This window comes from Neopelma chrysocephalum, unplaced genomic scaffold (assembly GCF_003984885.1).
Source record: "Neopelma chrysocephalum unplaced genomic scaffold, ASM398488v2 Primary Assembly neopelma1_62, whole genome shotgun sequence".
Taxonomy (NCBI): Eukaryota; Metazoa; Chordata; class Aves; order Passeriformes; family Pipridae; genus Neopelma; species Neopelma chrysocephalum.
In genome coordinates, this window is record NW_020897719.1 from 9,221,148 (window position 1) to 9,247,366 (window position 26,219).

Sequence of the window (26,219 nt, forward strand, 5' to 3'; positions counted from 1 at the left end):
TACACTTTGGGAAATTATAAATAATTGTGGATGTTAAAAGTTCAACGTTATAAAGTCATACAGAGGAATGTTTCACCCACAATAAGATCTTAACTGTGTGTTGTGGTTTTTACTAATTTTTTGTGATGTAGACATTTGATGAATTTTTCCATTACTAATTTTCTCTAAAGTAATAAAAGAATTATGCACTACTTGCTACTTCTCTGCTTCTTTTATGGACTTGGAAGAGTCCATAATCTTGGAAGAGATTCCCAAACAGTAGGTGTGTTTGAAAAATACTGCTTCTCTGTCTAGAATTAGTACATAGGACTCTATTTTAGGTTAACATTTTTAGGTTTGTCTTCTTTCTGCTGTTGGTTTGTTAACAGTTTTTTATCTTCAGCATTTAGCAGAAACAGAAATGTAAGGAATCACTGCAACTTTTTTATTATTTACTAATAAATGAGAATCTCAGTGCTTTTAGGCATGTTTGTAGCTGTGTGATACCTCCCTATATGAAGTTAGGAATTCTATCTGATGTATGAAAACCATTGGTGGTTGAAACTGTGTTCTGGTTCACGTTTCTATCTCAGTGCAGATATGATACTTCATGGACAACCAGGGCCAGAGGAGATTTTCTGACACAGCAGGGCAGCAGTTGTTTTCTGCCAGCAAGACCCTTGACTTTATAAAAGTGTCCTTGTCCAGTTAGGTGGAAACCAGCCGCACTTATGAGCCAAGATGGATTTCTGCTCTGTGAACTGCATGAACAGCAAGAGGAATAGGAGATCCCATAGAGGCCTTTTACCCTAGTGGACAAAAATCACAAGAGGCAAGATGGACCTTGGGATTTGGGGTTTTGGGTAAACCTGGGGCTCTAGGATGGGATAAGGTCCAACTTGTAGGGTATGTTGGATTTATGCTGTTTTTCAATGTGAGGCATTTTTGACTAGAAACACTGTTTTGTTAAGCCAGTTTCTTTGGATAGATTGCCCCATGTAAGTACAAGACAGTGGCACATCCATACCCCTTCTCCTTAAATATACAGGCCTCCAAGGGGCTGGGTTTTATGAGACCACTGGACTCTGCCAGGAATATGAGGTGAGAGAGCCTGTTCATCAGTGTTTGCAAACAGGTTTTCTAAGAGAATCTAATTGCAAAAGTAACTGTGGAGGTGGAATAATTTTCTTATTTAATGTCCTTTTATTACTTCTTGGAACATAGGTATCCTTGGGAGCTCCATGGTCATAGAGATGAATGTCCTTCCCTCAGCGGGTACTCAAGCAGGGTCTGGTTTTTCAATGTGCGAGGTCTACACAAAGGCATGAATACTGTTTTCTGCAAATAGTTTCAGGTGCACTGTATTCTCTAATCATGTTCTTTACTCTCAGCAAACCACAGTGCTAGCGGGACAGCAAATGCTATAGCTTTTGAACATCAGACGTGCTCCATCATTCTCTCTATGTTGCCTCTGATAAGCACATTTTAGAAAACAGTATATTTATAATGGCCTTTAACCTTTTAATGGAGTTGAGAGGAAACAATACAGGTTACACCATTTTATGTTTTGATTACCACTTAGTTCTTTTAATTCCAAGGTGACATTATCCTGTTACATTTTTGTCTGAATGGTCTGACCTGCTCACAGTGGTGTCAATAGCTGATTTCTCACTGGCTTCTATAGCTAAAAGTCCATGGCAGCATGAATCAAAAGTATGTGTTCTGTTTCATCAGGAATTTGTGGTTTCTGCGTAAGTTGTGTGTATTTAGGAATAATTTTGTAGGAAAAATAGGAACATAACATATTATTTCACATACAGCCTATTCCTACTTGTTTTAGTAGAAAGAACCTAAAAATAAAAAATCATGACAGTAAGTAAAGCCAAAGTAATAATTCAACTAAAAGAAAGAAGAAATATAGCAATTTAATGGAAATTTATTTTTTCCTCAGCTGCACACAGTAAGATACATTTAGTCAATGCAGTATCTCATTACCTACATGATCCTTAAGTGTAGTGGAGAGATTCATCTGCTTTTATATTATATGGCAGGTGCACTTTTGTATCAAGGTGTAATGCAGTAGCCAGGGAACCAAGGAGTATTTCCTGTTGATGACCAAAATTGCTGGCCCAGACTCATGGTATAGGTGCATGGCCTTATCATTTATAAAACCGTAATTTGCAAAACCTTAAAATTTTAACCTGATCCTTCAGACCTGACATCTTTTGTCCCTCACCACTCACACAAAACACACCTTTATTTAGCAGTGCTATGTGGAAAAAGAAGGAGGAACAAACTAGTTTGTTAGAAGTACCAGGCATTTAACCTCACTTTCTGTGCACGTATGATGTGCTTTTAAGAAGTAACAGGGAATGAATGTGTAGGAGACGTTGTCTCTCCTCATCTGCGATGAAAAAACCTTCCTTAGGAGAACAGGCATGAATGAGAATTTGTTTCAGGAAGGCAGTTTAGTTTTAGACCTGTATTATCACCTACTAAATATTAAACTTTACTTATTTGAAGATCAAGAAGATCTGTTGTGCTCCTAACACAGATGACATAATTTAAGGATTCGTTTCAGTAGCTGACCAACTATGTGTCACCGAAATGTGGTGCACCTTCCTGACAGATCTCCAAATAGTCAGTCTTTATCCAAGTTTTTATTACAACAGTTTTTTATTATTGCTGATATCTGAAATGAAGAGCTGTGGACACTTGCTAATAGGAAAACTGTTGATGCTGTTCTGAATAATACTTCCTGTGAAGGGGTTGAAATATTATGGAAATGATGACTAAGAACATTTGTTTTAAAATGTATTATGCTGCATTCTTAGCCATGGATTTAAAAATAAATTGTCTACTGGAGAAAAAATGTTAGGCATGTTCCAGTTTCACAACAAAAAGTGGGGGTGGGGTTAGATACTCTGTGCTTGTGCTGAAAAGGAAAAGTGCAGAGGGATTGGGTAAAGGCATTTCGTGGAGACCAAAGGAGAAGTCCAGCTGCATGTCTTGCATGAGGGAAAAGCCTAAAAAGCTTTCTCAGTATTTCTGCAAGTTGATGCAACTCAATATGATCAGAAAAGGAGAGTTAACAGATGAAGTGTCAAAAACTCCATCACCAGATTAATTCAACTTTTAATTTTAACTTTTTTTTAATGTTACTCTTTTGAGTCTTACTTGTGTACTGAGGTTGTGATACAGAGAATGGAGTTAGTCTGAGAGTAGAAAGCCATAATTTGATATGTTCTATGTGAAATGTAACACAGGAAGAAACTCTTGGGAATGTTGCAGAAGATGCTTTAGTACTCAGTGCTTCTAGCCTTTGGACATCATCCTTAAACCTCTGGTTTTAATCCCAGACTTTCGTGGTTTGTGTGATTTAAACAGCCATGAGCACACAGACCTCTCTGGTCTCTGCAGCATTCATGATAAAAGACTTTGGTAACAAGTGATGTGGGTATGGGTCAGCGGTACAGGTGAGCTGTTGGACTGGTTAACATCTCCAAAATGAAGATGTCTTCAATTTCCTTCCATATCATGGTGCATCTAAATCCTAGTTTCTGTAGTGATGTGACTTTCTAGAAAAGCCAGTGGTACTTGAATAAAGTAATTAATTAACTTTTGAAAAACGCACTTGAGTTTCTAAGTGTTTCAATGACACAGCTGAATCAATATTAAAATAAATATGTGTAGGTAAGACAAGAAATGTTTTTTTTAAACAATAAGAACAGGACAATTAATAATCATGAAAGGATGACTGAGAGAAAAATATATCTACCACATGCAGAGCATGTGGCATAGCTGGTTTTGATAGCACTGGACATTGCCCCTTTCCAGACTGTAATTTCTGTCTCTCTGTGATACCTTTTTTTCTCAATAAAAATCCAGTGGCAGTAGATAGAATGAAATAAAGGATATATAAAGGTCCCACTGAAATGAAAAGATCTTTAAGCTGAGTTTTGGACTTCCTGAATACCCAAACAAAACAGCATGAAACAATGCAAGAAAACTCTAGGTGCCTTTGGGAAGTGGGTCAGGCTAGGCTGGTTTGCGGGTGCTGGTGGCTGCATCCCTGGGACACGGGAACCTGCTTCACATCTCTGATTTCTGCCTTGCCTGGCTCCTGGTCAGGTGAATTGGCCAGGGCAGGGTCTTGTGGGGGAAGAAGCTTTGATCGAAGCCTGACTCAGAGTGATCTGAGGTGAAAAAAGGTAGATTGAGTGCACCTGGTCATGAAATAGGATCAAATCTCTGGTCTGTCTTAGACCAAGCTAATGCCCTACCAGAGGGCTCTGGGGGGTCCTCCTTGTGCCTTATGGTCTGCAAGCTTGTCTGGGCTTTCCTGGCAAAGTGTTGTTGAAATTTATGCACTTCCATGAAATACACTGATGCAGTTGAAAATGCTGCCAGCAGAAAAATCCCTTCTTGCTCTTCTAGGGAGACAGTGAATAGGAGGCTACTGAGAGATATTTATTAGAATTAGTCTTATAAAGCCGTCATAATGTAATTTATGCTTTCCTCTCTGTGCAGGCTACAGCTTTCCAGCTGTAAAGATTGTGAGAAAGTACAGAGTGGTCCCAGACCAAAAAAAAGAAAAACCAGAGTGGCTGTGAAATCCTGTTCTCATACAAATGCCAAGAAAGATTACTTGAAAACCATGTATTAAAAAAATAACAGTGACCATTATAGTCTAGTTCTTAAAAAGGCATAAGCTTTGCCACATGTTACAGAATCCTGAAAAAATATTTGGAAATACTAGTTTATTATTTCAAAAAACAGTGATGTTTGCAGTGTTGTCTGCATGGTCATCACCATGTTCCCCTTCCATGGACAAATCTGTGAGATTGTAAAGGTAAAGAAAACACTTCAAATTTTTAAGTATTTCTGTTTCTTTTTTCTTCTTTTTCTTTTCTATTGGTCATATACATCCATAAGGTTCAGACACTTATTTTTATCTAATGCTTGGGGGTTTCTGCCCTTTTTCAGGCTTATTAAGATATAGTCTCTGTTCTTCATTTGAGTTCGTGTGACTGTGCTTGGCCATGTGGTCAGCACATATAAAATCTGCCATGCTGCAGTGCAGCAAAAGGAGCATTGTTCCTCATCACTTCAGCTAGGAGTTTGTCCATGGCTGAGATTGCATGGTTGTTCTTCTGTCTGCTGGAATTCCAGGGATGTTACAATACAATAAAGTTCCTGACACAGACCAATGAATGTGATCTTTACTGTGGGAAAATTCCTCTGACAGCCACACTGGTTGAGAGGAGGTTTGTTGTTGATGCTCTCTTCGGTCACAGGATGTGGCTCAGGCAGCTGTGTCTGCACAGAGAGGGAAGACTGACGCTCCCTGCCATGTTATTCCATTAACCTTCTCCCATCTCCTGACAGTCTTCTCTTGTGCTCACACCTCAGTCTGCCCTGACTCTGTCTTTTCTCTGCAGTGCATTTTGACTGCCAGGTCTCTGGCTTTTCAGCAGAGCCTGGTCCCTGAAGCACAGCTCTCCATTGCAGTCTCATGAAGATTTTAGATAAAATGGTGTTGCAAATTCAAGTATATCCCTGTAGTGGCTAAAACCTTTGCTGATCTGGAAAATTACCCCAGTCCATTGTGTGGATTGCTACCATACAGCAATCCAGTGATATTTAATTTGGGTTCTTCACTATTTGCTGGGAAGGGCTCTCTTTTGCGCTGCTGTAATGGCACTAGACAGTCTTTTACACAGTGTTTTCATTAGCCTATTAATTCTCAGACAAGACTTTTGTGTCTGTTGGGTCCTGTGAAGGTGGGTGTTGATAAGAACAACTTATGAATAGTTGGTTTAGCTCCCTGTCAAAGCAAAATCAGAGATTTGAAAAAACTGTGATAGCTAACTCAACTCCAGGATGGTGAGGGTGGTCTCCAAGGCATGCAATGATGTGAGCGGGTTTTTGAGGGTAGAGTGAGTGATGGTGACTGATGGGGATCTCTGGACCCCGGCGGGGTGAGTGCTTGTTCCCTGTTCCTTGAGTCTCAGTTCCTTGTCTCAGTCAGAAGAATGCTGTGTTTGGACTAGAAGTGAGGAATAGGAGCACAGGGAAGAAGACTTCTGTAAAGCTTCAGTCATGTCTGTGTAAAGAGCATGCCACAGGGGAAAGTTAATGTTTACTATTGCAGAAACCCATCTGAGTACTGTGTAGAGAGCACAGATTTGAAATTTGACAACCCAGCTCCTTCTAGCAGGGTCTGAAGCTATTAAATAGAAAGCTGTGCTGGAACTCTTAGGAAGCTGTTCCCTAGGGAAAGGGTCTGGAGATAGGGGAGGCACTGGGAGGCTCACTGCGCTCTGCTATCAGCGCTTACTAATCAGTTGTGCAGGCTATAGAAAGAGGGCTTGGGAGTTGTGGGACGGAAGTGGGAAGAGAATGTTTTTTCTTTGAGTGTAGGAGCAATTAGATGAGACTGAAAGCTCAGAAGCCTTCCTAAGGTCCTGCTGGCAGCTTGAAGACAGTAAACTCTATGCAACAAATAAAGAAATAAAAGGACAAAGGAGATAGAATGTGTTAAAGATTCCTGGTGAGCTCTCCCTCAGCAGTGGGAAATCGGAGACTGCACTGGATCTACCTTTTGTGGGACAGTGCTTCATGGAACTACCTTTGTGCCTTGAGACCAGCAGTTGTCATTTGAGATGCAGTGCTTGGTTTCCATTTAAGCAGCACCTTTAAATTAAGAGAAATTTATAACTTTTTTTCAAACTTTATTCAGAAATAACTTCAACCATCACTGGAATGAAAAAGGATGGTTTATGTTACCTGTAAGAACTATACTGTCTTTAAAAGAATAGCTTATACATACGGTCTCTTGGTGTCCAAAGACTGTTTTATCCAAAGGCTGGATTCTGCCTGTTTGGAGAACAGTATTTTATATCTGCTGGTCTGGTATGTAGGGGTGCAAAGGTGACCAAAGGCTGTATTTTTTGTGAGCTTGTTCATGGCCACAACATTTGCTGCAGTAATAACATCCCAGGTAGTGGGAACCCTCTGATCCCACAGATCAGGTGGCAGAGGTAGCCGTGGGTCAGTGGTGGCAGCTTGCTGTGTGCAGGCAGCCGGTCTTGCTACGTACTCTTCCCCGTGTTCTGCTCGGCCAAGTCCATTCCCAGACCTGGTTTCCCACGTGCCACTCAGGAGAGTGAGTACCAAAAGATGCGTTTAAGGAGCTTAGGCTAACATGGCTGGTTCAGTGAGCACATGGCTGCTGAAAGGGTAGCAGTGCCAGAACTGCATGCAACTGAAGTGGATCATGAAACGGCTCTGTAGAGCTTCTAAAGGCATGGTTTAGTGAATTTTTTATGTTGAGAAATACAGAAATCCGTAGCTGGCTGCTGCAAAAACAACAAAATGATGCCACAGTATTGTCAGAAGTACTTTGGATTTATCTGATTGTGAAAGAAAATTAAACAACCGAGTTTTTAATATTTACCGTGAGCTAAAATGATGCATCTTAAGAGGATGAAAAGTTTCATTTGTTGCCTACAGTATATTAATTCATCTGTCAATTGGAAGAAAAAACCAGACGTGTGATTAAGATCATATTTTCTCTGAGGTCAGTGGTGCCTTAAATCAAGGAAATTCAGAAACTCTCTTTCAATTGTTTCACAACAAAGGCAAAAAAGTAATTTAAGCAGTTGTCTGATTATTTTCAAGAAACAATAAAAATTATTGTAATTTAAAAAAATATAAACTATTATTTGGTTCTGAACTGCTGTCTATACTGTTTACTGTGCAGTTTTCCAAGGCACATTATGGAACAGTCCTTGATTTGGGAAATCAAAGGTTCTAAGGATCTTCTTTTATCTGCAGAAACTTCAGAACACTCTGACACAATCTGTTTCATTGAGCTTGATAACATGGAAATATTTAGTCATGTCATCACTGCATGGGTTTTTTTCCTTAGAGTGCAGTTGAAAGAGTTACTTCTGTGCTATTAGGTTGGCAAAAGCATCCTGTCAGTATTACAATTTCTATTTTTTAAAAAAATGCTAGAAGGGGGAAAATGAAGACATGCTTTCTGTGGCTTACTACTAGTACTTATTAATGTATTAAAATCTATTTATTATGCACTCTTAAACCTAGTTCAATCGAAGCATTATTGGGGTCTTAATTTGGCAAAAGTTGAGGATTGTTGGTTAAAATTTTCACTGTAAAATGTTCCTTACAGAGATATATGTTTATACTTCAGTAGCTCTGCATTCAGAGAAGGCACAATGTTGTGCTTTTAGATCCAAGCTTCCTGCTCCTTAAAACTTGCTGACTCTATTATATGTCTTTTTGCCTCAAATGTGGTGATGGACAGAATACTTTTCTTAAATGAATAATCTTGGACAAATTACAGAAGCCTGAAAAATATTCAGCTCTTAAGGCTGAGTTTCAATTTGAGGTTAATTCCAAAGATGTGCAAAAAACATGATATTAAGATTTTAGGAAAAAGGAAGTCAAAAAGAATCAAATGACATGTCCATCTGCTTTAAGTACCATTATTTGAATAAATTGTGCACATTGTTGTATCCTAGGATAGGATCCAAGGGATCTCTAGTTGACCTGGAAGGGCATTTTAATCAGGAGATTGAAAGGAATGGTTCATTCTGGGCCAGGATGCAGTCTTTGAGGTGGACTTGGTTACATAGATTGGATTCCCAGTGGGGCCTAATGATAGGACAAGAGGCAACACACAGATGTTCACACATAAGAAATTTTTCCTAGAGTGAGAAAATGCTTCTTTACTCTGAGGATGTTCAGACCCCAGAGCAGGTTACCCAGAGAGGCTGTGGAGTCCCCATCCTTGGAGACATTCAAAACCCAGGTGGATATAACTATGAGCAACCTGATTGGACAGGGACTTGGATACCCTTGCAACCTGTGCTTCTGGGTGATGATTTCGAAGAGCCTCTAAAGCAGAGGATATGGATCAGAGCAGAAGAGACGGGAGAAGATTTTTCTGTGGGCTTGGGAAGAGAAGGGAGTTGGCTGTGTGTTGGGAACAGCTGGATGCTCCATGAGGGGAAGGACAGACAATGGTGCTACAGAGCTCTGGATTAGGAAGTGTGGAGCAGGCAAAGGCAGGGCTGGGACCTGAGCATAGCTGTAGCTGGATAGGTAGAACAAGTAGCCACCTTGCTGTACCCATTTTGTCCTACTTGGATTTTGGCTTGAGTAAGTATCTATGGACATGACTGTATTGCTTTGTTTGAATTACCCTTAGAGGGTGATTTATCATTTCACTATGGCTTTTTGCAAGGGAGCTGTCCACACTATCTGTCACCTGCCCCTTTAAGCTTTTGTTTGATCTCATTTTGCTTTGTGTTTACTGCTGAAAACATAGTAGTCCTTGTCTGTTATAAACTAGTGAAGCACTCTGTTTTAAATATTAATAACAATATAAACCAAGAAAAAAATTTAAAAACCAGATTTTAAAGAAAATACATACTTAAAATGCAGCTTACTAGCCAGGAAATTACCCCCTCAGAAAGCTCCTGCCCTGGAGACATCTGGCTCTGTAGCTTAGTGCACATAAATCTGCTGCACTTTGCAGCAGAGCTGAACTATGACTGTGGCTATTGCAGTAAGATATTCCAGTTCTCTTCTGTCTTCCACAGTGAGCATGCAGTGGGTGTCTGCCCACTGTCTGTGCCAGGGCAGGCCCTTACCAAAGAACACGTAAGGGATATTTCAACAAGGAAGTTTTTAAAACCTTTAATGTTATGCCAAAGCAAAATAAAAGTTTTTGCTTGTCTTGATTTAATGACAGTATTTTCAGGGGGTGGGACCTCTAATGAGGTAAAACTCCATTTCTCTTTTGTTTATTTCCCTTCCCCGAATACTGACAAATTTTGAAGTTAAGAGGAGTCTGAATGAAGGAGGAAAAAAAGATAACAATTTTACTAAAAAAAATGGATAACAAAACAAAACCAATAAATAGCAGAAAAAATGTCACCTAGCCATCTCCCTCCCCCTTGGTTAAAATGAGAAAAACCTGAAGAGTATGTCATTAGAAGAAAAAAGTCCTGTGCCACCGAGACAGCAGCATGGATCCTGACGGAGCAAAACCACTTGACAATGATGAACTGGAGCGGCACCAGGACTGGGTGATTGTGAGCCACGTGGCAGCAAGTGCCCCGGCAGCTCCCCAAAGGGAAATTCCCTGTCTTTTCAGCATGGCTGGCAGTGAGGAACTGCTCCAGGAGATGACTGGCACAGGCAGACACTGCTGGCAACGGGGAACTGCTCTGGGAAGCACTCAGCACCCCCACCCTGGAACAAGGAGAAAAGTTTTCAGAAGTGCTGGAGACTTAATCCCCCAAGTTGTTGTAGTCCCCTGTGCTTTTGAACTATGTGATGATACGAAAAATTCAATGGAAAATCTTCCTCATTTAACTAAAACTGTAAGATTGGCATTTCTTTAAATGAAATGTAAGTTAAGTACATTAAGTTAAATTTAACATTTAAATGGATGTTAATTCAAACTAGTAAAGGACAATGAAAAGTCAGTGATGGGTTAGTTTACTAGTGAAATACAAATTCACATTATGTGTTGCTTTTATTTGCATCTGTAATGCAGGGCTAAAGTAGACCTGAGTGAACTATTTTTTTTCATAGAATATACTCTGTAAAAATAATTGCTCTGGTATTCATACAACAAAAGCAATGTCCCAAAAGAGTCTTAATTCTCTCTGCACAGACACTAGAAATATAGCTGGAATAAGGAGAATTTTGAGCACATGATCAAGTCATAGTAGGACTTTCCACTGAGGTCTTTTCTCTAGGACCTGAGACTGCATGCCAGGGGAGACTGTATGTTCATAGTTGGACACTTGTTAATACACACCCTTTTCTTATTCAAGTACGTAACCCGTTGCTCTTCCCTACCTGTAACGGGTTGTACCCATTTCAGTCAAACACACAGCAACAAAAGTAATGAAGCCTGTAATTCTGTACCAGTGTTCTATGAAGAGATGTGAAGGTCAGAGTTGGAGAAGGTGCCATACTGGACCACATTCATTCAGTGCACAGTTTCCAGTGATGTTTGATGTGAGCTGAAGGAAGATACAACAGTCTATGTCATTTATTTCAAAATACATTTTCTTGAGAATTTTCATTTAAAAAGATTTGCACAAGATATGATTCTGATGCTATTTGACTGAAGTTTAAGGGATCCATGAGCCTCTGCCCTTGGGGTGCCCGCAGGAGCAGCCTGAGCCAACTGAACACAGGAAGCGAGTTGTTCTTTGTGCTTGAGGTTGTGTTTTGGCCAACGACCAAACCATCTTTTGCGAAGGATAAGTGGTATAAAACAGTACTTGCCCGTAGTGTAAACAGGGCCGGAGGCTCAAGTGGGTAAATAACACTGACAGCCAACAGTGCTAAGCAGAGCTGGTGGCCATCTAAAGGCTGATGGGTTTCACCAAGCGTCAAGAAGGGATGCTTGGACACAATTTCCCTGCCTTGCAGACTGAGCAGAGCTGTATGCATCTGCTCTGCTGCAAGGCAAAGCTCTTCGGTCTGGTTTGACAACTGATTAGGTGGTGTTAAGTAAATGAATCAGGTATATTAGAAGGGCCACAAAGCCTTCTACTTGAAGAAAGGAATGTGTGTCCATGCTTAAATCTCTTAGGAGAATGCATGTCTCTGATGGCAGGGGAGACTTACTCTTTGGTGAAGTGATGCCTGCTGACTTTATTGACTTCGTGTATCTGAAAACGTTGTCCTCGGCATGACCTTCCTGCCTGGGCTGATGGAGTTGATAAACTCTGTCTGTCACCCAGTACTAGACACAAGACCTTGAATCTTTCATGGCGATGAAGGCAGAGAAATGTCACAGTGGTTCAAAGTATCAGAAAATCACTGGTGTAATGCAGATCTCTGCAGCTGCAAGGGGGCAGAAGGTTGTCTCTCTGAGCTGAAAACCTGCTTTTGAGATGACGTGATTTTTCTGAAGTCTGGGACGGGTTCAGTGGGAACTTGTACCCATAGCAGAGGCTACAGTTCAATGTAGGTTTGGAGTGCGGGGATCTACTTTTTCTTCCTGTAATTATGGGGCCCCTGACCTCAGCATAGCCTTCTCCTTTTCCAGTGCTTCCCCTAAAACTCCCAAACACACAGGAGGCATTTCTTCTCTATGTATGTAGATGTCTGCACTTTTGCTGCTCAAACCTGACTTTGTGTGCTTTCTCTGTAGTCAGTGGAGGGAAATGGGCACTGCTGGAGTTGGCAACTGCTGAACTGAGAACACAACTAATTCAGAAAATCAGTGCTCTCTAATCATGCTGATCAGGACTTTTCTGGGATGAGGGTCATGGAGACTGGGAGCTGCAACCTCCATGTCTCCTCTCTCTCCTTATGCTGTGAAGTACAGCAGCTCTGTACAGCCTCTCCCACTCCAGGGGAGAGGCCAAGAAGGGGGATATCAGCACCCTGGCCCTGGGCACTATGGTCTGCTCAGAGGGAGGATTCTGAGAAACTTGAATAGTGTTAGTATCTGATAATTTAATTGTCATGAAGTTGCAAGTGCTACTTACTGTTCTGCCCATCTGAAGTTACAGTTCTTTCTACATGGTGTTCATACACTGACCGTCACCAGGCTGAAGGCATAAGCTGTAGTTACTGAGGCTGCTTTGTGCTTTGACAGCACAGTGGTTTGCTGTGAGAGGCACTTTGTGAACCAGTAAGTGCCATGAGCTCCTAGTAAAAGTCTGCTGTATATCTAAGACGTTTCCACATGGAGTTAGACTTGTGAGTCTCTGCAGTTTTCCTTTATGTTTGGTGCCAGGTGAGAAGGCTGCTGGTACAGTTCACTCTGTCATGAAGTGGCAGATACCACCACCTTTTCTAATCTTATTTTCCTCTAACTGTATACCTAAACCACTTGCTTTGATTGTTTTATTGACTCTTGGAAGCTGTTCTTTGACAAGAAAAGCTATGATAATCAAGTTATCCAAATCTTTATTCTGAGAGAGGAATTTTAGATCTTCAGTCTACAGGGATGGCACTGCATGGAAGTGGAGTGAAAACCCTGGAAAGAGGGGCTGGGACACCACCAAAATGCTGCATCTTGGGAAAACTGAAATCCTTAAATGACTATGACATTGTCTAGTGGAACTAGTGCAACAGTTCCTACTGCACTTGGTTTCCCCACTGACTCTGCAACTGTGTTATATTCATGGCTGCAGTATCAGCTCATCCACTGTTATGCACAGGAGTGCCCACTTCGGAAAGTAAAAATAAAACACTCATTTGATTTTTTTTCCTATGGTTATGCTATGGATTCCTTTATGTCTGCTAGGGAGTGTGCTCAACACAGCACTCACCTGTCCAGCAGGGACCTTCCTACCTTGTTCTGTGCATATTCCCTTGAGGGCTTAGCCATCCTTAATTTTTCCTGTATGTACGATGAAATGGCTATTTGTAATGTCAGATTGAATGTTCTTAGTGTGTTTACTTGGACTGAGAAGTAGTGTAAATTTGATCTTCCTTTCTTAACAGTCGAAACTTTCTGCTAATCGTGAAGTTTCTGCTAATCATGAAGTTTTGGCATCAAATCAAACATTGTTAATGCAGATTGTAATGCAATGTTGGCAATGTTTGCTACTCCTCTAAGTCTCTCTGACTTATTTTTATACAGATAAATTGGATATTTGTGTTTTTTCTGGGGCACACATGTTCCCTCTGATGCCAGTTTGCATGTGGTTTATTATGAGTCGGCCTTAATCCTAATTTGTGATCTCTCAGAGTTGCATAAAAAATGACAGTTTGTTTATAATCTGTTTTTTTAATTTGTTATCCACCTCTGTTCACTCTGACATTTGAGGCTTTCACGTGTACCTTGTGTGCAGTCCCATGGTATAGATCCTTGGAAATGACCCTGATATTAGGATCCATAAAATAAAAACCCAAAATATTTTAAGTATTTCCCTCAGTGTAGAAAATCCTTTTTCTAATATTTTATTCTTTTAAAACGACACTTAAGTAGCTGGTGATTTAAGTTTATTTAATTTAATAACAGTGCAGACTTGGACGCCTCCTGTGTTTCTAAGTTCTCCTTGGATTGTATTGAGAAGTAGTGTCTTCTGCTGGGACATTTTTCAGATACAGCAGTGGCCCCATTTCATCACACAGTTCCATGCATTTGGGATAAAAACTGCTCTCGGAATTTGACAAAGCCATTACACATGATCTGTTGAGCCACAGGGCTTGATATTATTGAAAAAATAGCACATTTCATTTGGTTTTGATATGTCATTTGCACACAGGGAGTAGAATGTCACACTGTGTTGGTAACTGTCTATTTGTGGGTAAACAGTTATGTGTTTAAAAGGAAATGAACCAAACTGAAAACCAAACCAACAAAACAAAAAAGAGGTGAATCATCATTCTAATCTTTTGGCAATATTATACAGAAGGTGAGTTATACTCTGCCACTTACAAATAATACTGCCTTTTTTACCAGTCTCACACTGAATATTGTAAGGGAAGTTGTTGAAAATGGACTATTTGTTCTGTATTCTCTTTTGTAGGGAATGGGAATACCGTTCTGTTCTGTCACTCCCTGTTACTGATGCCAGATAGGCAAGTAGAGTCCAGGGGCTACTACTAGGGGAGAAATAGATACTCTGTTGCTTAGTATCTCAAGGCCGTATTGCCTACAGAAGTTCCTGGTTCCTATGAGAAAGCAGAAGCTGAAGATTTGGGGTTTCTTCAGTATCTTAAGTCCAACAAGGAGCAAACACTTAGTCCTCTGAAGAGAGCTTGACACCTGCCTATGATCTACAGTCTCAGTTGTACCCTAGAATTAGGTACTTAACCTGGGCTAATATTTTCTTATATTCTTTCTGGTATGCAGTATTCTTTACTTATGGCTTTCTGTGTGTAGTACTTTACCATTTCATACTTGCTGAAGCTTCATATCCATTAGATGTGCTCCAGATGGCTGGGTGGCCTGGGAGAGGCAGAACACACAGAACTTGTGCTGTTAATTGCAGAGCATCTGCTGCTTCATGCCCATGGTAAATGGCTTGGAGTAATCATCTACAGAGCTGTGCTGAAGCTAAGATCTTCGTTAAAAGTGAAGTTGAAAGGCATTACAATAATGTAATAATTGGCTATTATGGTTCATTGTATCTCTTCTTTAAAAAGCAATCTGTCTTTTGAACTTCATCTCTCAGATAAGGACCAACACAGACATAAAAAGATTTTTTTTGGTGGCAAAAAGTACTTGATCTTCAGTCTGTCTTGTTACTTGTGTGTATATGTATGTATATGTTTACTAAAAAAGCTTAGTTCTTCCAGGCATTAATTGCCTAAAAATGCTAGAGAAAAAGAATTTTTACATGAAATGGGGTTGCATAAATGAAATATGGACTGCACAAAAGTATTTGAAAAATCAACACAGGAGCAAATAATAATAAGAAAAAACCATCCCTGCCATCTGTTAGTCAGTCTGGTGTAAAATCCTTTTTCTATGTTAAACAGGACAAAGGTCTTGACTTTTTTTCTGCTAGCAGTCTCCTTCCTTTCTGTGCCAACCTAACAAGGGAACTGCAAGTTGCAAATAGGGAATGCGGGTGGAAAACCTTGAACAAAAGATCATAAGAGCAGGCTATGAGGAGAACACTGAGGACTTCCAGACAGCTCAGATATTCAAGGATATTTTTCACTATCTAGCCAGTCCCCTTGCCTCCATGTTTTGGCTGCCTGGTGTGGTCTTGTCTCAGCCACCTGCCTCAGTCCCTGGGCTGCTCCTTGCTGTCCAGCCTGTCTCCTGATGAAAACATGCTGGTGTTTCCACAAATGAAGAACTTCAGACATTTTGTTCCAGTGGAACATGCCTTTCTTGGCTCTCCTTGGCTCTGAATGCTGTGTAATCCAAGCTGGCGGACCCCACTCAACCCCTGCCCCACTGCCCACTTTCCTGCCAGGAAGGGCTTATCAGGGCTGTCCTCCAGTCCAGCTAGCCCTGCTCCTTTTCCCTGTGGCCATGGCTCCAAAGTTACCTTCTGGGACGCTGGCTTCATATGTTGATAGAGGTATTGGAAAACACCTCTGCATCGGGGACTCTATGTCATAACATCAGTGCAGGCTATTTGGCTTGGTTGTTTGGGGGCTTTGTACCTTAAATAACATGACCCTGGAAGATGAGAAGCTGAAGTTGTCACACCACACTAGATTACACTGGTGTAATCACGATGTCAACTTTTTCACCAAAGATGTCTATTAAAAATAATTAAGGGTCAGCAGAGTTGAGCAAAAGAAGGCCGGAGAAAGTGTAAAACCAAAGAGCTTCGTAAAGCGTGCTGCTCTTTGGCTTCATTTTTCTATAGAGCACCAAAAAAAACCTTGCAGTATTTTGCGGGTGCCATGGTGATCAACAATTGGCATGGCAGCTGTTGCCAGAACTGACAAAACCGACAGAAGCTGGAGGTTGTCACAGTGTGAGTGGCTGGGGGTCTCACTGAGTTTTTAGGAGGGAACTAGCTAACATTACTAGAGGCAAAATAAATTCATTCTGGGGGTTGCTGAATGGTGTGGACTCACTGCACAGTCACTTAGAGGTTTCCAGTAGCTCCTTAAATGCATTAAATTTTTTAATGTCTTAAGAAAAGTTCAGTTTTCAGGCATTACAAAACTTACAGAACTGGGGACTTGGAAAGTAAAGCCAAGTTTAACTAGTAAAAATCCTTACCCACCTTTGAGGCCTATTGAGATTATCCTGTACTTCCCCTCTAGAGACTCAAAGGTGTGGGACCTGTTCCCTTGCCCTGGGGGGAGTCAGCTGAGACCTCCCTGTCTAGGTGAGCTACTCAGGGCAGTAGGACAGGAGAACCTCACAGGTGGGATGGACTCATTTCCTGTTCCCAGAGTTTCTCCTGTGAAAAAGGAGGTTAAGTGCAAAATGAAATGTTTCTCTAGTGGTGAAAGAATAAAGATTTATGCTTTAGTAGATCAGCATAAGGCACATGTACAAATCTACCTCTCTTGGTATTCAGATTTTCTGCTTGCACTGTCTTTATAGAGAGAAATTACTTCAAAGCAGAAATTTACATTTGTATAAAAAATTTAACATTTCATTATCCAGCTTCATTATTAAAACTCAAACTATACTTTAGGGTTTAGACACATGTATCCTTATAAACCAAGTAAAATATGTATATTATTTTTCTGCAGTGATAAACTGAGGAATAAAGTAAATCTGCTCCAGGAGTGGCAATGGTTGAGAAGCACATCCCTTTCTCTGGCAAATGTGAATATAAAGGAGAGAGCTTTGCACAGCATATATTATTGCTGCTTTAAATATGCTGGCTTGTGGAGAAATGTATGGAAGGTATATTGTAAAAGAATCAGAGAAAGTCCTTCAGTGTCCTATCATGGGTCAGCATCCACACAAGGTACTGACCTGCCAAGTCTGACAGTAATGAAATAGATTGTTATGAAATCCTTCTAGAGATACTGCATAGGTTGTTTGGGCTTTTCAACTGCCTGTATGTGTCAGTGTAATGAGAACTTGGCAGAGGGCCTGTACTTCATGATACCTTCAAGGATGTCTTTGGAAAAACCCTGAGGTTTTGCATCTTCCTTGGAAAACAATGCTGTGGGAAGGTCCGATCTGCTCATCAGAGCAGAACTTATTCTTCAGCCATTGCATGAATGCACTTGGGTTTTTGTTCCAGAGACTTGTGCTTAAGGTGCTTGGAGGATTACTGGTACATAATAGACAGGTTTCTTTTGTGAACTTGCCTCAGTTGCTAGAAAGCCCAGCCAGAACACTTGTTTTGTTCGATGCACCGCAGCTTTTTATTGACCTGTTTTGACAGAAGAAGGTGTTACCCACTCCAAATAGTCAAAATAACTAATTCAGCTCTGGGAACAGCAAAGCTACAGTCCTTGTCAGAGGATTTGTGCCGCTGTCATTATAGTCAAAACCAATTTGGACATGGTTTCCCAGTGCTGAGCATGCACGTGACTGCAAATATTCATGACTGTTAATAGCCAGACTGTTAATTCAGGTGCTTAAGTACAAATTTGAGGACATCTGGTTAATTTAGGACATTTGTGGGTTGATTTGAGTCACCATTCACTGGCGTCCTGTCTGCTGGTGGAGAGACTAAAAGCTGCCTGTTAGAAAGTGTGTTGCAAGATGTCACCCCAGGGTATGGCCTCTCCCATGGCTTTGTTCCAGAGATGAAATACAGTTAAATGCTCCCATGAGCCTAGTGGTCCTAAATATTCTCGCGGGTGTGTGCAGAACACAAAGGGACTGTTAACATCTGAGCCATCAACTCCCTGGTTCCCTGATTTCAGCACACTGAGATCCTCAGGTGGCAGGTCCTCCCAGCCTTCAGTAGTACTTGTTTTTCCAGCCTGCTGCTGATGGTGGCATTGCGTATTTTACAAACAGCACAAACCCCCTTGGCACGTGGAGCAGCAGGAGCGTTTGGGAATTGTTGACCCACAAAAGCTGAGAAATGGGAGGGGTGGTTGTTTTCCTTTAAATGTTTCACTTAATGGACCTGCATCCACCTCCTTTCTCCTCATTCACCAACAGGACTTTCCAGTCTTTGCCATCTTGGGAACTGCACATATGTGTTCGGTGAGACTTGGCAGAATTGTTCTTTGTTTTACCCCCTCCAGACAGCCATGGATAGCCCCCAATGTCTGGTAGTTTCTAACCATCAACTTACTACCTTGGCTGCCCTCGCCAGCACAAGGCAGGCAAATTCCTATTGTCTGTGAGAGGACTGAAGGAGCTAGCTTAGGGCTTTGTTTCTATGTTTGAAATTTTTCAGTTACTAAGTGTCAGAAAAAAAAGAAACTCAAAGAAATTCAGTACACTAAAAATGCAGTTGCAGAGGCTAACAAATGCTAGATCTAAATGGTTTAGAATAATAAAGAAAAGAAATAAGGAAAATATTTCTTTGGTTGCTAGGATGCCTTTTTATCATTGAATTCAGTTAGTGGTTTTATTTTTATTTAGATGTATTACTTATTTATTGTGGTTAGAGCATTGTTGCATGTATTCTGACAATAAATTTAAGCAAATGAGGCAGTTGGCTAACACTTTGATGTGAAAATTAGGTTTGAAATGTAGATTGGCCCAGAATTTTAATATTTATTTGAAGGAAAAATAATAAAAAGAGTTAATGATAGAAATTTGTGGTTGTTCTTTATTGGAAATGCTGTAAGTGGCATTTACTAGGATACATGTCCCTGAAATTTATTCCATTAGCACAGAGACAGTTTGCATCTCGTGCAGCTGAGAAAAGTATCAAGAAAGATATTTTCCTGCTAGCATTACAGCCCCGCGTGGGAGCTTTAGCATCACGGAGGGGAATATAGGTCTGGCTCTTTGTCTTCTGCTTTTTGTGACAAAGGCATTCCCATCTGAATCGCTCTGCTCTGTCCAAGCCCCCTCCGAGCCTCTGGGTTAGCAGCAGTCAGTCTTTGCAGTGTTCTGACGTCATCCCGTGTGTGCATAAGCTCCGCTATTGTCTTACGGCGAGCAGGGGCTGGGGATTGCAGTATCTGGTGGCTGATACCTATTCCTGCCTGCCGGTATCGCGGAAAGGACGCTGGCCTGCCCTTATCACTCGGATTTAAAACAGAAGCTCCTGGTTTTTGTTTCCTGAAGAAGGACCTTTACTGCGGTTGCAAGGAAAAGCTGTCTGCGGTGTTGAGCAGAGGAGGGGAGAGGAGGAGAGAGAAGAATCTGGCAGCTTGGATAGCCTGGACTGCATTGTCTGGCTTCATGACCCCTGCTGCGTAGCAGTCTCATCCCTATTCTCATACACTCCCTCTGTCTTCCACTCTTTTCTTCTTTGCTTTTTAAAATAGCAGCATCTGGGGAGAGCCATGTTTGGCACTGAATCTTCATGTAAGTAAATGCATCCCACTTACATCCTTTTTCTGTTGAGGACAGGGCTTGTTTTCCTCACTCTACCCACCGCGTTTGCATTCTCTTTGCTGTAGGTCGTGGGCTAAAAGCTGTGGTCCTTGCCTGTTTGAGAAGGGATGAAAAATGCCGGAGGGGAAGCATTTACCTCCTAATTGTGGGTGCATCCTCGATACAAGCAGCAAGACAGCATAGGGCTGTCAGCGCTGCTGAATTCAGGCCACTGAAAGATGGGGGGAAAAGGCAGTTTTGCTTGAATGTGTCATTAGATAAGATCGCATCTGTCAATGACCAGGAGTTGCAAACACTCTTAATGAATGCACTAGTCAGATGATATGTTTGGGGACTGTAAATGCTGCAGTATTAGATGGGTGAGAGGTTGGGGAGAGTGATTTAACCTGCAGGAAAAGACTATGTAATTTGCTTCATTTTTGTTTCTAGGAAAAAGGAGGCTTGTATGCAATCCCTCTTGTAACTGCAGAATCCAAAATTAAATTAGGTGGAATTCTAAATATGAGGTGAAAAATGCAAAATAATAGGATCATTTATTTGTTTCTTCCTGATCTTTGTTCTGGAAAATCTTAGCCGAGGCAGTATAATAGCAGTGCAGTATAATAGCAGTGCAGATGCATGTCACTGAAAGCAAGCCAGTTCTGCTTCAGTGGGAACAACAATTACCTACCTGGCAAATCTGTCCGTGGAGGAAGGCTGGGGGTTTATGTATAAATAATGCTGCTGGTGACAGTGCGGCTGTGTGGAGACCAGTCTGATCCAGTGATTATTGGTGACTGAAAAATAGAAAACAGTTGGTTCACGCTGTATTTTGTGCACAAAATAGTACTGTATGTTGAAAACATGTCTCATTTGAATATGAAGTGGTGGCTTTTATAGAGCATTATACCATGCAGTGAGGTGTAATGTCTCCATGCACTTGGGCTGGGACCCGTTCTGCGTCTTGGCTCTTCCTGGGAAGTAGCAAGAGCATCAGAATACCTCATAGTCACATCCTCCTGGCTGTCAAACCCCTTGCTCCCAAAGGGTTAATTGGTCCTGTCACCTGGTTCTGGTAGCTCCCTCTGCCACCTGGTCACGGTCAAGGTCAGGCAGCACAAAAACAAAATTTGCCTTTAGATTTCTTTTGTTTGAGGACAAATTTTTCATGCACAGTTGTAAACATGTTTGCAGCTCTGGGTCAGCAGAGCATGAGCCAAATGTAGCTGCGTCTATTTCTGCCATGCCAGATCTGTGAGCCCCAGCCTCTATATCTACGGGCTCTCTGTCTGCAAAATGCACAGAACGTGCTCTGAGATAAAATCAGTGCCCTACCTGCCCTCTTGCAGAAAGGTATAGTGCTTACTCAGATTGTTCAGTCTTGTTCATTTTCTTGGGTTACAAGGTGCATTGGCTAAAATCACTGGCTTGTGCACCAGCAGCTGTGGCTGTTTTTGTTTCCATGGTTCCCACAATTTAGGAAAGGGTGATGGGAGCTTCCGTGACAGCCACTACCTGTTTCCAAGAGAGGTCTACAAACATCATTTGCTTTTAAAAAAAGGGTTAAGCAGAACATGGCTAGTTGCCATCGATTCGAGCAGAGGCTGTGGTTGGTCTCTGCCTGCACTCCCTGGCCTGAGGAAGAGGAGGGCAGTGTGGTGGCCTCGCCTTTGTTCAGACCAACTCCCATATGCCTCTGCTCAGGCCTGGACCTCCTGCCCAAGAGTTCCTCTGAAAATTGGACAGGCTGCCCCATTGCCTACTGCTACCAGGTGCTGACAGGCAGGAGGAGAGTGAGGTTACTGGTGCTGCCCCCCCGCACACCTGCCTGCACAGGCCAGTCCTTGCGTAACCAGCCCTGCCCATACCACTGCTGGAGGCAGAGCGGGTTTGCTTTCAAAGACAGAAGATAGTATCAAAATTATTTTAATCAGAATGCAGTTACAGCTAAGAGGTTTTTGGTCTTCCCTTTCCTCCTGTCTTCTTTGTATTTCCAGGCCATCAAATGATAACAGTGGTACTAATTGTTAATGTTTCTATCTGACTAGAACATAAAATAATACAAAATAAAATAAAAATATTCAGATCATCTGGACCTTGAAAATACAACAGAAACCCTTGCTGCTGCTATCCAAAAAGCATAAAATGAACAGATTTCAGTTTTTTTAATCCTGCTGTTTACACTTGGTGTTTAGGATTTTATTTCTCTTCTGTCTGATTAAAAAAACAAGAAAAATGGTCAGAAGCAAATACTGGTTCAGAACCTTTAGTCTGTCACTCAGTAGCCAAATATTTTAAATGTCAAACCAACTCTCAAATCCTGGTTTTTCTTTTTGCTTGTAGCAGCAGTCAGAAGGGCAGTGAAAGATAGTCTGAGGGTTGTTGTAGGAACAGGCATCTGCTTATCACCTCCTGGGTGGAGGGAAAGACAAACAGCCAGTGACGCCAGCCCATAAAGGGGGATAAGGCAGCAGGCAATGCACAAACATCTGCTGACACTCCAGTGCATGATGAGCAAGGGTAGAGAGTGAGAAGCAGAAAACCCAGAAAGTGTCTGTGGAAGGGTTGCACTGTGGCAGAGTATTTGCTGTACGGTCATGGTCATTTTTTTCCATTGGTCACATGTCCTCTTTATAATCCCCACAGAAAACATATGCGCCAGAGACCCTTCATCTTCGGTGCTTTTGTGCTGATCCACTGTCAGACATGCTGCTGGGGCAGTATCAGGGGGCTGTGTGCATGAGGAGGTAGCTGTCCATCCCACACCACCACTCCTGCTGACCTGACAGATTTGTCTGCTTTCCATAATAGTTTCACATTCTGGAGGGAGTAAATAAAATCTGCTTTGATAAAGCTTGAGTTGAGAATTAAGTCTTTTTGAAGGTGAAATAGTGTTGCAGTGCTGCCCCAAAGCAGGGAAGTGATGGAGCTCTGAACAAGTGACAGGCTGGTCCCCACGAGGACACCCTCAGCTCAGGGGGAAGAGGTAATCCCAAACCTTGCAAAAATAACCAGCAAGCATCCCTTGTCTAACTAGGAATACTGTCAGTTGCAGGCCTATATGAGAGACAACACAAGCACAAATTAAATGAAAATGTGAAAGCAGTCACAGTCGGTGGGACTTAGCAGTGGTGGGGGAGGTCAGGGGAATGCAACTCCATCAAATCTGTCTGTGTATTGGTAAGGAATGGGGCAGGATGCATTTTAGAGCCTATAAAGCAAGCAGAGAGGTTCAGAGAGCCATTTCATGTGTGTCTGAGAATGTGCACCATGCATATGTGCTTCAGATACCCCAGAGAAACTCAGTAGGAAGCTGCGAGGGAGGAAATCACACCCATTCATGCCACTTGCCCTGGTGCTGTTAAAAGGACTGAGTTGCATGCTGTGGAAGTCTGAGGTGATGTTCTCAATGCTGCTATGTTTGTTCATGCCGGGGCGTTTTAACCTAACAGCAGTGCTGAAATGTGAGGGTTATAGGGGAGGTTGTCTGGGAAGTACTCTTCCAGCCTGGGTGGTTTGGGAGATGCTTATGGTGGTCCCTGTCTGGTAGATCAGCAGCTGCACTCTGGAAAGCAGAAGGACTCTGGACCAAATGAGGGCTGACCAAAGGGCTGGAGAAATACAAAACCAAAGGCCAACTGGAGCTTTCCTCTGCCGCGAGACTAATGCTGGAATGTTGCTCTCTGTGGGGAGGCTGAGGATGGCTGTGGAGTAGGGGAAACCTTGCCCACTTAAGTGTGCCAGGAAAAACTGCTGTGCTTGCCCAGGCTCACTGTACTGTCTTTTGCTGTGTCTGTTCAGGAGGTACCTTTGCTCCTAGGCATTTTTTTCCCAAACTCTCTTCCAGCCAAAATGTAATAAATGGCAAAGGTTACACCAAGATAATTGATTTTATGGCATCAGAAAAGTAGTTTTACAAATCCCTGCTAAATATCAGCAGCCAACAGTGGAGAAATGGGAGACCTTAGTATCAGATATTGAGAGCCAGAACAATCTGATCAGCATAGGTGCTGCTATCCTGGGCTGATGTGCCTGCCTCCTCTGTTTCCAGCACTGGTACTCACCCCATCTGTGGGAGAACAAGCCAAAACCTGACCACAGGTAGTTGGTTTTGAGCATCTTGGCTCCCCAGGCTGGTTCATGGGGTGGTTAAGTGGGCAGCAGCAAAAGGAAGGGTGCAACATGATTGTTGAAACTCTGGTGGGATGCCTTGGCAAGACTGGGCTCCACTGAACCAGCAGATGACCAAAATACTCCTTTTTTGAGCATAAATAGCCCACTGCCATCCTAAAAGGCCAAGACCAGCAAGTAGCAGTAAGTATAGCCACAATTCCACAATGATATCACACTGGTTTCTCAGGCAACAGTACATCAAAGAGAGGTTACAGGAAAGTACCAGAAGCTGTAACTTTAAACCAGTGTATTTGGCTGCTGAGATTCCCGTTGTTCCCCACAGAGTCAGGACTTTTGAAAAAATTTCAGAACCAGGTCAAAATGAAACTTGGCTACAGCAGCATCAAATGCCAGAGTAAACTTGGGTTATGAAAGAGATTGAGATTACAGAAGCTGTAATAAACTTGACAAACACATCAGTGAAATTTCAAGGTATTTGGAGAGAAAATGTAGTCTCACCTTCCACTTACAGTAGATTTTGAGGATTTACCGAGTGCTAGTATTGTTATTTTCTAAATGAATGCATATTTTTAAAGTACAAACCTGAGATAAAAGAGGGTTCTGCAGGTTCTGTAAACTCCCTTGGCCGTACCACTTTATTAGATGCCTGAGGTATGGTCTCCAAAGGCTTGACTGCATGTTCAGGAGGACAGGAGGTTGAAGCGCAGCCCTCCTACTCCGGCAGCACCAATGGCAATTTGAATTCACTGTGTTGAGCTGTTCACAAGCACTGTCGGAAGAGTTTAAGTGCACCTTGTCCTTTCTTGCTCCACAAAGAAGAAGTGAACTGAGACATCTCACAGGCTGGATCTGACTCATGAATTTGACAGTCTTTGGTAGTTTGTCTCTTGCAGCCCTGGTTCCCCTTTCCTATCTCGTTGGTTTAGAGGTTGCAAGAGTCTGATGTAGAGTTACTGAATACAGTGCTAGTCTCCCATGTAGCTCTGTCCACACATGAGCTTCTGGAATGGGGAGGAAATCTGAAGGTACATGAAGTGAATAGGTAACCTTTTGCTTGTCAAATCGTTTGGTCTTTGCCATAGTTAAAAGCATGAGCTATAATTAGTGGACAGGTCTGTGATTGGTCAAAGATGACAAAAGGTCTTTCAGATTAAAGATAAAAATCATAGAATAATTTAGATTTGGGGGGACCAGCACTTCGCTCAAAGCAGGACCAATCTCCAAGTTAGAGCCAGCGACAGATATGAGCTGAATCAATTGACATGTTTGCAAAATGTTATGAGATCAAAAGCTTCAGCTTTGACCAGTTTAATTTACAGGACCAGAAATAGGGATAAATCCTCATACCCAAGGACGACTGAAAGATTATTAGAGTCCCTTTGGGCTGTGTGACCTAGATAGGAAGTGCAGTATAAGCAGTGAGAGCTCTGTCTTATTATTTGAGCTGGGGTAAAAGCAGTAGTGTTTCATTGTAATTTAGGGATAATTAATTGTCATGCCTGGCAAAAAAACTTATTCACGGAAAAATCTAAGTAATCTCTTTTTGTTTGAGCTAGAATCCCCTGCTTGATCCCTCAAGCGCCAGGAAAAGGTCTGTAAAGTGCTATGAAAAAAGCATGTGGGATTCAGAGAGACAGAGTATTCCAGATTTTCTAGATTAATGGATATCTTTTCCATTTAGTGAAAATACTGATAGGACATCACTGTTTAGATCCTTTCATATGAAGGTTGCTATCTATAATGGGAGATTAAAGAATCTTTAAAATTCCAGTATGTTCTCTATTGAAAAAGAATGCTATATTAGGGAAATAAGCTGTAAAACTACAGAGAAAAAACACTTGCCACCCAGAATCTGGTGTAGCTCAGTGAAAAATTGTCTGACTTTGCTATGTTTGGTCAAGGTGAAACTTACACTGAGAGATCAACTTAAGATGCTCAGAAATTGGGAGTGGAGGTGAACCCATATTCTGCTTAGACCAAGAAATGTACCATTGCTTCCCAGAATTAAAAGGAATTAGTATTTTAGGACTTCCTAGCTCTCCCTATAAATTTCATTTGGAAATGGCATCTTGAGGTTTATCAGGTGTTTTGATCAGTACAGGTGAAGGGAAACTCTTGTGAAACTACATGGCAGCAATACAAAATTAAAGTATGATATGTTTGACCTCCTTTGTGAAACTGAGTGACTGGGAAGGTCTTC

The 26,219-nt window shown here is 41.7% G+C and overlaps 1 protein-coding gene across 2 annotated transcripts in view; it reads left to right on the forward strand.

Moving 5' to 3' along the window:
- Window positions 1-26,219, forward strand: part of ST7 (suppression of tumorigenicity 7) — a 142,740-nt gene that overhangs the window by 19,734 nt on the left and 96,787 nt on the right. Inside the window, exon 1 of one of the 2 annotated variants that reach the window (XM_027682282.1) lies at window positions 19,435-19,876. The exons of the other annotated variant lie outside the window; for it this stretch is intronic. Coding sequence (XP_027538083.1) covers window positions 19,855-19,876 — 22 coding nt within the window. The 5' untranslated portion in view covers window positions 19,435-19,854. Of the gene's footprint in view, window positions 1-19,434; window positions 19,877-26,219 lie in introns of those variants that run through there. 2 annotated transcript variants of the gene reach the window in all.